Source organism: Mus pahari, chromosome 3, assembly GCF_900095145.1.
Source record: "Mus pahari chromosome 3, PAHARI_EIJ_v1.1, whole genome shotgun sequence".
NCBI lineage: Eukaryota > Metazoa > Chordata > Mammalia > Rodentia > Muridae > Mus > Mus pahari.
Window position 1 is genome coordinate 2,831,385 of NC_034592.1, and position 10,988 is coordinate 2,842,372.

General features: G+C 40.5%; 1 protein-coding gene across 1 annotated transcript in view; it reads right to left on the reverse strand.

Annotated features, from left to right (window-relative positions):
- Nucleotides 1–10,603, reverse strand: part of Nsun6 (NOP2/Sun RNA methyltransferase 6) — a 60,028-nt gene extending 49,425 nt beyond the window's left edge. The window contains exons 1-3 of the mRNA XM_021195103.2: nt 10,247–10,603; nt 8,364–8,519; nt 2,949–3,028 (exon numbers count right to left, since the gene is read on the reverse strand). Of these exons, the coding sequence (XP_021050762.1) occupies nt 2,949–3,028; nt 8,364–8,519; nt 10,247–10,321 (311 nt within the window). The 5' untranslated portion in view covers nt 10,322–10,603. The remainder of the gene's footprint in view (nt 1–2,948; nt 3,029–8,363; nt 8,520–10,246) is intronic.
- Nucleotides 10,604–10,988: the final 385 nt, after the last annotated feature.

The following is a 10,988-nucleotide window of genomic DNA, read 5'->3' on the forward strand; positions in this document are numbered from 1 at the left end:
AGAGAGAGAGAGAGAGAGAGAGAGAGAGAGAGAGAGAGAGAGAGAGAGACTGAAAAAGAGGGCCCTCTGGTGGAAGGAAGGAGTGCGGCACGAAAAGCTGCGTGGTCATTTCACAGGCATCACTGTCTCCCTAACAGCATCAATGTTACGCAGATTGCACTGCCTGCACACCCTGAAGTGTGAACACTACAATGGGAATGTAAATTCTTCCAATGTGCTATACTGTTGAATATTTTCAGTTAAATGGAGGAGACATCCTTTTTCTTCATTTCCTTCACTCCTGCCCAGCCTGGGGCTCTCCAATGTCTCACATCCAGATTACACTTTTCTCACAGCACTAGAATCCTGGCATCGATCCTAACAGGGAAAAGGCTTCTGACACCAAGAAGGTCTTCACCTGGCCAGCTCTCAACAACAGTTCTGAGCACCTAATGTCTACTGAGCGTCTCTGGTTGGCACTATTTCTCCTGTGTTGTCGCCACTCACTGTGGAGTTATCTCCATGGTTCTCCTCTTTCTCCTGTGACCCCTGGTAAGCAGATCTCACAACCCTTGTTGATGTCACCCTGCCCTGGTCCCATGCACTGACACTACTCCCCCTGTGCATCCTTCCTACGGAGACTCACTCCTCCACCTGCAGATCAGGACACCATGCATCACTCCCCTGACATGCTAACCACCGTCAATCTTAACCCACAGTTAGTCACAGTGCTCCCTCCGAGACTTGTAACCCAGCAAATCAGGAAGCTGAATCAGCAGATAACTTGGACCTACTTTTAAAAAGCAGCCTGAGCAGCATAATGAAATCTATCACTAAAAACCAAAGGAACAACATCAAAATATTCTTAGCATTCTATCAAGATTCACCATTGATATTCTACTCACACAGATATATCTGGAGAAGAACCACAGTTGCTCCAAACTTAACAAATCCCGAGCAATATGTATTTGCCTAGAGATGCCTTAAAGTCTTGGTATGACACTAGGTGTTTTCATGTCAAGACTTGAATGAGATACCCCTAGATAATCAAACTAGAAGTGCTGGGATTAAAGGCGGGTGCCACAACGCCCGGCAAGTCATCTTCTTGAGAAAAAGATGTCTTGTAATTTCACTTGTTACCTGATCTAAGAAATGAAATGAATGCCAAATATATGGCTACAAAGTTATATTTCTAATAAGCTTCATGAACACCTTTACTGTGAGAATTGCCATGTGGTAAGACTTCCCATTTATTTTTAAATGCTTATAGTACAAGCAGTGAGTGTGTTTCCGGACACACTGATGAGTAACCTCTGTTGGTGTTACTGTTTCTAAGCTGCAGCTCTAATCACTACCCTCATCCCAAGCCCGCAGCTGCTATAGTCTTAGGAGAAACCGAACAGTCCTCCGCTGCTCAGAGCCTGCCTCTCTCAACTGCTCTGGTTTCACCTGCCCTTCTGGAATCCAGCTGAGTGGCCAAATGTGATAAGAAAAAGACACATTAAGAGGGGTAATAAAGAGAAAATACCTCAAATGGTTATCTTTAAGTACACTTAAAAATACAAAAAAGAGGGGCTGGTGAGATGGCTCAGTGAGTAAAGAGCACCCGACTGCTCTTCCAAAAGTCCAGAGTTCAAATCCCAGCAACCACATGGTGGCTCATAACCATCTGTAACAAGATCTGACGCCCTCTTCTGGAGTGTCTGAAGACAGCTACAGTGTACTTACATATAATAAATAAACAAATCTTAAAAAAAAATACAAAAAAGAGAGAAAGAACAATGAAAATACAAAATAATAACAGTAACCATTTTTAGTTAGGAAACAAATGGTAGCAAGGTTTCTGAAATAACATTTAGTTAGAAGATGGTAAAAACTGCTAACTCTTGATGAATCTATACAATATACCATGCATGCACTATTCTGATCAATTACTGAAGTCTCGCCACAACCCTGTAGCTAACAAAGGCTTTAGTTCCCACTTGAGAAAGGAGACAGAGCAGGAAGACAGACAACTTACGTAATAAACTATTGGCAACGGGCCTTTCTTAAAACAGAGTTCAAGTCCAGGGCTAGCAGAAATATCTGAACAGTAGATCATCATGAGCGCTAACTCTGCAGACCTATTTACACAACTCTCAAATCGTCACTGCATCACATTGAAAACAATGAGAAAACTGTCTTGTTTTTCATAAAGAAAAAAGAAAAAAAGGCTACTGAAATTCTAATCATTAATGAACAAAATGAACCTGGGTGTGCTGAGGTGTGCCTACAAACCCAGTGCAGAGAAGCTGAGGCCAGAGGACTGAGCCTGGGAAGCCAGTTCTATCTGCATACTTCATACTGTACGTGAGGAGAAAAACAGAGGAGGGGGGAATTAAATGAAAGTAAGATTATTAGTTCAGAATGAGAGACAGCCAAAAACTGAACCTAATCAACAGCAATTTTGCATCCATATAAAAAATGTAAACTAAATGGCCTCTGCCCATCACTGCCCATCACCTACTGCACTCACTGATTCAGAACTGAAGAGAATCAACCTGGGTTGTCTGGTAGAGTGGAAGAATACAAGAACGTTTCCCAAGCTAATATACATCATTCACACATATATGTGTGTGTATACATATATATACACACATAGACATATGTGTGTGTATATTTCCATTGTTTAATTACTACCAAAGTAGTTCAAAGTTTTAGCAACATGAGGATTTTTATATTTACCATTACTCAAGTTTAAATACTTTATAGCATAAAAGCAAACATTTTGGGATAAATTTTTTTTTTTTTCTTCGAGACAGGGTTTCCCTGGCTGTCCTGGAACTCACTTTTTTCCCTGGCTGGCATGGAACTTAGAAATCCGCCTGCCTCTGCCTCTTGGGTGCTGGGATTAAAGGCGTGCGCCACCACGCCCGGCTGGGATAAATTTTAATTTAGGAGAATAAAGGGAAAAAGAAACAGCTACAAACCTTGGTCCAGTCATGGGGATGAGCAAGACATCCGGGAGGGCTGGATGCTGAAGAACAGGAACGCTGGATTCACCAAACTGCTGTTAAGAACAAACACACACATTGACAGAGCACCCAGTGCAGGTGGTACACCTCACAGGCTTCCCCGTGTTACCATGCACACAAGGAGAGAGCACCCAGTGCAATTGGTAAACCTCACAGGGTTCATCGTGTCACCCCCTCCCACTGTGGGCAACTTGATTTAGGCCTATTCCAACATCCTTCATGGAATGCTGTAACATCAAACACACTTCTAACTACTACTGCTCTGAGTCAGTATCATCCTTATGGTAGTGGGGAGAAGTATTAGGGGCTGGACATACTAGCAAGTGCTGAATTTTGAGTTTGAATCTCCCTATGTTGCCCACACATGCCTCAAGCTTTCAATTCTCCTGTCTCACATTCTGCAGGGGCTGAAGTTACAGGCACAGGTTAGCACACCCAGCTCGGACTTCTTTACAGGATTTAGTTCTGTGTACTGTTCAATTTTAAAAACACAAACCATGTTTAAGTGACTTACTCTGAAAATATATATTCTATTTAGTTACATGCAGGCACCATTTTCTAAGCTGGGTCCAGTGGTGTGCATCTGTAATCCTAGCACTGAAGATGAGGAAAGACAACCCTGAGTACAGGGAGCTGAGCTATCCAGTAAGTGATACCTGATCAATCCTAACCCACACCCATGGAGAGTCACTTAGAAAGTTTCAGAATAGGATAGTAAAGATAATAGTCTATATTGCGAAATTACTAAATATGACAAATACCACCAACATTGGCTACCACGTCAATTTTACTGATATCAAAAATACTTTTATTAGAAGGTCGGAATTTTCAAAATCTATTATACTTAGCTGGTTAGACTAGAAATACATGCAGGGCCAAAGAGCTACTGGCACACCTCACATGACTCACTGTTGGCATCTCTAATCCTACAGATACACTACAAGTTTGAGCTCAACTTTGGTGCCTGTGTTCATATCACGTAAAATTACCTATCAACATACACCAGGGTTATTTTTTTCTTGAAAATGTGTTGCTGAACATGAAATGGCCAATTCTAATGCAGGCTGAATTAGACTCCAATCATCATGATAAAGTGCAGACGGTAGATAAGAGAACAGGTACCATGTGTAGTCTGTGGGAGAAAATACACGAATATCTGAGAAGTGTCTGCGTGAAGGCTTTGCTTTACCTACTTACTAATTCTCCCATACTACCTGAACGAGTAATAAAAAGACTCATTGTGTCACTTGGCAGAATCCACACCAATTAGAAGTGTGTAAAAGTGAGAAAAAATTCCTTATTTTACTTCACAAAGCCAACACCTCTCCTACTCCTCCCAAAGGACATTTGAGACTATGACCACACTCAGTGGATCTCTCCTATCCTCCCAAAGGACATTTGAGACTATGACCACACTCAGTGGATCTCTCCTACTCCTCCCAAAAGACATTTCAGACTATGACCACACTCAGTGGATCTCTCCTACTCCTCCCAAAAGACATTTCAGACTATGACCACACTCAGCCCTTTCTCCCTGGAGTCAACCCCTTTCCCTCCCTTCTCTGCTTCATCATTTGATAAGCATATAGTGAAACTACTGTAATGAGATATTTCCAAGGAGGAGATGAATTTTATCGTGCATTTCTGCTTTACCCTACAGAAATTATTTTACATAGAGACAAATCTGTCATGTCAACATCTTTCTCTTCCTTTTCCATCAGAAAAAGTAAATCTGATATGAAAAGAAAACCATGCAAGCGACTGCCCCACATAGCAACACAAATGAACTGTTTTTCTCAGGCCAAGTACACTGCCCAATGTCATTCAGTTTCTTTCCTCTACCCTTTACTTTTAAGCAATAACAAAGTAAACATAGGTCACCAGGCTTGGCAGCAAGCACCCTTACCTACCACACCACTCCACCCCTGTACCCTTGCCTTTTTTAAAACCTCCTTTCCACATACAGGTGAGGAACTGTACAATCATCACCCCAATCCAGTTTCAGGTTACTACCATTCTCCCAGAAAAGTCTTCCATGAGCATTCACCAGCATCCCACATTGTCATCCTAGGCAATGTATTAATTTACATTTCCTAATCATTTTATGTAATAGAAGATGTGACAGCTCTTGTCTTACCTCAAGTCTTAAGGTTAATTCCTGTCCTTGTATATGCTACTAACCACTTACATTGCTGACCAGCTACTCACATTGCTTACATTGTGATACTGGTCTGTCACTAGTGGGATCGTATCCCCCGTTCACTACTAAACATAATGCTGCTATGTAAACTCATGGCCAGAAGTCTGTGGACACAAGCTTTACCTTTTCAGATAGGGTCCTTGGAGTGGAATCACTGGAGTACACTGTACACTTCTACATAACTCTCCAGAGGTCTCACCACCTTACCGTACCAACTCTACTATGGAAAGTTTCTAGCTTCTTCCTTCTCACTAGCTAAGGGACGTTAAAATTCTTAAATCCCAGTAAGTGGACCAGAGAAACGGGAGCACAGAACACCAACCATTTCCCTCTGAGCTACTCTGGGCACACACAGTTTGGGGTACAAGGAGAAGGAAGTGTCCAGTCCCGCCCTCCTGAGCCCCTTTCCCTCTAGAGCTAGGCTCTGGTCTATTAGTTTCCCATCCAGGGACAACCACTTGGGCTTTGCTGCTCAGATTTATTTATGTTGATTTATTCTATTAGTTTGTGTGTCTAAGTGGAAGTGTGTGTGTGGCTCCGTGTGCATGTGGAGGTCAAAGCACAATTCTACCGAGTTGGCTTTCCCAGCAGCCACCTTTTATGTGGTTCCTGGATCCCACTCAGGTTACCAGGCTTATACAACAAGTGCCCTATCCCACTGAGCCATCTCAATAGCCCCTTGTCTCAATTTAACTGTAAGGAAAAGGACCGGAAGTCGAGAGTGACTCTATCCTATTCTATCAGACTAAGATACCAGAGTAGGACAGTTGTTAGAAATAAAAGCAATCTAGATTTGTCCCATACCTTTCAATACTCTGGAAACAGTTGCTTTCCTAGTGTGGCTGTGCATATATAATTTTTGATTGCTTAAAGGAGCTGATTATATTTTATATCTCTTATTACTCTCAACAACAGAATCAATATCAATAAGGAAACATCTTTATGTTTTGTTTAATTATTATACTAAGTCTTAATATCACACATCACATGTTACACGTGGGCTTCGGGAAGCTGTATTTATAGTGCTGAGACTCAAAACTAGAGCCTTGTATATGTTAGGCAGTTCTTAAAATTGAGGTGAATCCTCAGTCTTACCTGGTTCTTCTGATAACATCTTCACCTAGCACAACCTCATTATAGAACTATCCTCTAAGAGAGCAGGGTATGGCAGATACCATGAAGATGATGAGATTAAAGAGAAAGGAAGGGGCCTGGGGTGCTGCAGTCAGGAAAGTGTTTGCCATGAAAGCGTTGGGACCTCAGCTTAACCCCTAGAACCTATGCTGGGGTTGAAGAAACAAAGCCAAGAGTGGTAGCAAACCCCAACCTGGGGAAGTTGGTGACCTCTGACCTTCACAGGCATGCACACATATGCACACAAGTGCACACACACAAAAGAGAAAATTCAACCAATGCCAGTGGCCTATAACATACTAATATTCTAATTGCTGTGTTCATATCACAGTCAGTGATACACAATTGGATCTGTAATCATGTTTGTCTTGTTTTTAATTTATATGAAACTTAGATGGAAGCAGATATCCTTACACCCTACAGTTATGTGACTTTGAATATTTTATAACCACATGTTGATGTGATTCCTGAGCAAATGCCTCTGTTGGCAATTTCCCTCCAGTCTTACATTTCTTTGGAGACAAATTTCAGAGTACAGTGTCAAAAAATACAAAGTTCCTGACAACAAATAAGTATCAATATAAACAGTATGTTCCCAATATAAACAACCTAAGTATCAATATAAACAGTATGTTCCCAATATAAACAACATAAGAATCAATATAAACAGTATGTTCCCAATATAAACAACATAAGAATCAATATAAACAGTATGTTCCCAATATAAACAACATAAGTGTCAATATAAACAGTATGTTCCCAATATAAACAACATAAGAATATAAACAGTATGTTCCCAATATAAACAACATAAGTGTCAATATAAACAGTATGCTCCCAATATAAACAACATAACCCAATACTACTTTTCTGCTTATACCACTAAAATGTCACTTTACAATCCTGTTTCCATCTAGAACATGAGCAATACTGACAGAACATATTGGTTAAAAATCTTAAAACCATATTCTTCATTTTGTCCTATTCTTGCATTTTACAAAAGACATATATGTTTAATTCAATTAACCACAATTAATACACTCCTGAGGTGGTGAACTGCAAGTGTGTCTCCATGGTGCAGCTTCTACGAGCTCATCACCCATGATGGGGTGGGATTTTGCAGTGCCTGTTCAGAGCCAGCCACTTTCCAATAAGGACCTCTCACCCACGTTCTATAAGTATGCCTGATAAACTCACTGGCTCACTCAAAAACATTTTAAAAACACATGTAATTCTACAGTTACTTAGCAGGCATCCTCATATATGAACGCATCTTAAATGTACAATCAATCCTAATTTATACATGTTGCTCATTATGCAAGTAGGTTTAAGGATTGAAGGAACCTCTATATATATTTTAATAATGAAGCCCACAGGGCTTAGAAACTTAGCCTAAATACTAATATCCTAATAAGTTTAGAATCAAGAGTTCTAGACTCAATCTAACCTCATTTCTTACTATATAACCTTAAAAAAACTTTCATAACTTAATTTTCTTATCTATGCAACTGGAATATCCACAAATGTTTAAATCTCTATTTAATACAGTGCTATTTTGAGTATATATTATGAATTACAGTAACATCATATACTTGACATGTACAATTGAAATGTTGTCGACATATCATATAGATGATTATGATTTAATTGAACACCTACTTCTCAAATATATTTGTTTAACTCTTCCACTATGCCTGTTTAAAATTATATGAGAACAATAAACTCCAGATATTTGCAAGTTTAAAACAACAGACTATCCTATTATTCATGGGATTTTGTGGAGAAAGAACAGAAGTGTTTCTGCTGGGGTTGGAGAGATGGCTCAGTGGTTAAGAGCACAGACTGCTTTTCCAGAGGTCCTAAGTTCAATTCCCAGTGACCACATGGTGGCTCAAAACCATCTGTAATGGGATCTGATGCCCTCTTCTGGTGTGTCTGAGGACCGCGACAGTGTACTTACATACATGAAATAAATAAATCTTTAAAAAAAAAAAAAAAAGAAGTGTGACTGCCCAGCACACCACACTTGCACCAACCTTCTGAAGCTCTTCAAGCAGCAGACCTCTGACATGCTGAACTGAGATTAAATGCGTATTCACTCTGACAGTTGTCAACGACGGAGGGTGTGACAAGCGAAGCAGCAGAGTCTCAAACTTCCTTTCTGCTTCTTGTCTGCTTGAAGCAGACACAGCCTGCGGTAAGAACAACCCGGGTCTCAACTTCAGTGTGTAGGCATCAGTATTACCAGACTGAGGAACGTTAAGTTAAACTTAAGACTTAGTTTAATTGATATTACTTCTTTCCTTCCCAAACTGTTTTACAAATGGGATGGCCTTTCTTCATTTAAGCTGCCATACCTTGTAGATTTTGAAAGGAGATGACCAGCCAGGTGTGGTGGCACACGCCTTTAATACCAGCACTTGGGAGGCAGAGGCAGGCGGATTTCTGAGTTCGAGACCAGCCTGGTCTACAGAGTGAGTTCCAGGACAGCCAGGGCTACACAGAGAAACCCTGTCTTGAAAAACCGAAAAAGAAAAAGAAAAGGAAAAAGAAAAAGAAAAAGGAAAGAAAGGAGATGACCTTAAAGATTGTATTAATCCTTCATAAAATAATGTTCATCATTCTAACAGTTGAAATTGACTGCTGAATGTTCCCCTTCCTCCCAATATATACTTCCTAAGACCCCTTGAAATAAGCATAAAATACTTTCTCTTTCCATATATTATCCTGTGAACAATATTTGGAAATTATGAAATGTAGAAATAAGTTTTAAAAAATCTCAGCTCCAATAACACTAAAAAGAATTTCAGTGGATTCAATTTTGCTAGAGAACCAAAAACTTAGAAAAACATCCAAGTTGCCAAGGGGTTGGGGTAAGGTGGTTAGAGAATTCAGGGATATTTCACTAGAAGGCAATTGATATTCACTGGAAATTTCTGTGCTAAGTATGCCCAGTACCAAGTAACTAACACTCTTTTTAAGACATGCCTGCCAAACCAATGTAGTGATTTTCACTTAAGGTTGATGCCCCAAAACAACCTTCAAAAGTACTTATAACCCATTCAATTTTCACAGAATAAATTAAGCTTTATTAGTAAGAATTAACTTGAGTTAACTCATGAAAAACCAACGCTTTCCAATAAGGTTCAGTGGATTCCATGCCTGTAATCCTAGCATTCAGGAGGCAGAGGCAGGTGGATCACAGCAAACTCAAGACCAATCTAGTCTACCATATGAGTTCCAGCATAGCCACTACTATGTGGAGAAACCCTGTTTCAATAGATAGATGAAAGAAGGATGGATGGGTGGATGGATGAATGGATGGATGGATAGACAGCTACTAAAACTGACTTTTTTATCATTATATCTGAACTCTAGTTGTTTGACAGTTATGTCAGTTTAGATGAGTAAAAGGACTGCTTAGATCCTGGTCGTCTTAAAAATGAAACCAAATCATTCTACCAAGATTTATTAGACTAAAATGTAACTGTTTGCAATCAAACAACTGATGGCATTTAATGAGGCACTCATAGAGTGCCCTGTTCACCTGAGTAAGTACAAGAGCGTGTGCTTTAACAGAACAGGTGCATCTACTGTGGAAGTCTTGAGTTGTGTGGCCAGGAACTTCTCCAGTTGATTTTGCTACCCCTTCAGTATTAGGGGCTGACGGGCACATAACACTTTCTTTTGTCTTACATCTAAATGTGAGCACATATATTTATCTCCATTTCAGTAGGATCAATGGTGTCAAAAACAAACAAACAAAAACCAAACCCCCCCCCAAAAAAAACAAAAAAACATTATTTTTAAAGATTCCAACAGAGTAGTGGCTAAAACTAACCACAGATTACCCTTCTTTCTGCTTCCCCAGAAGTTGTATTGGAATTTTGGCAAACATCTATCTATGTACGTGACCTACCTCCTCGTTCAAAAAGCTCTCTCTGAGATAGTTTTCAACGTCAGGTCTCAAAGATATCTTTGGAAATACATACATTCTTTTGTTTTTTCTATTTTAAGTTGTCCAAGAAAATGTTGGGAAGCAGTCTTTATTTTCGAATTTCAGCGTTGCTAGCCAAAGGACGAGCACAAGAATGCCTTTCAGGGCTGAGTTCTGGAATGAGCAGGACCCAAGGTTTGTCGTTCTCTGGGATGCTGTGAGACAGCTCCGAACTGCGACACCGCGCCAAACAGAACTTGGTGACAAATAAGTGTACCTAAACGCAGATCGGAAAACAGGACAGCGCCTAAATCCACTCTGACGTGCTATTTTCCAAAACCGCGCCCGCAGCTTCGGAACAGAAAGTCGCCTCCTGGGTTCGTCACTTCCGGCACCGGCTGCCCACCCTTCTGTTAGTGCCCAACCTGCATCTGCCAATCACCTCCAGTCCTTCCCCCTGAGGGTGGAGCTTCTCCCTAGGAAGGACTGTGCCGGTGTGTCCAGGGACTCCTGGAGCCTCTTGAATGCTGGATTTAGCTGGATACCTCACTAACATGAGTAAGAGAGGTTTCCATTTATTGTCTCAGTGCAAGTAGCGATGGAAGCTTCCCTCTGAAACTTTTTCTTTTCCTTTTAAAAGACTTATGTCAAGAATATGAATATTTTGCCTGAGTGCATGTGCTTGCCTCATTGAGCAAACCCAGGATCTGAAGTTCTGGTTGTA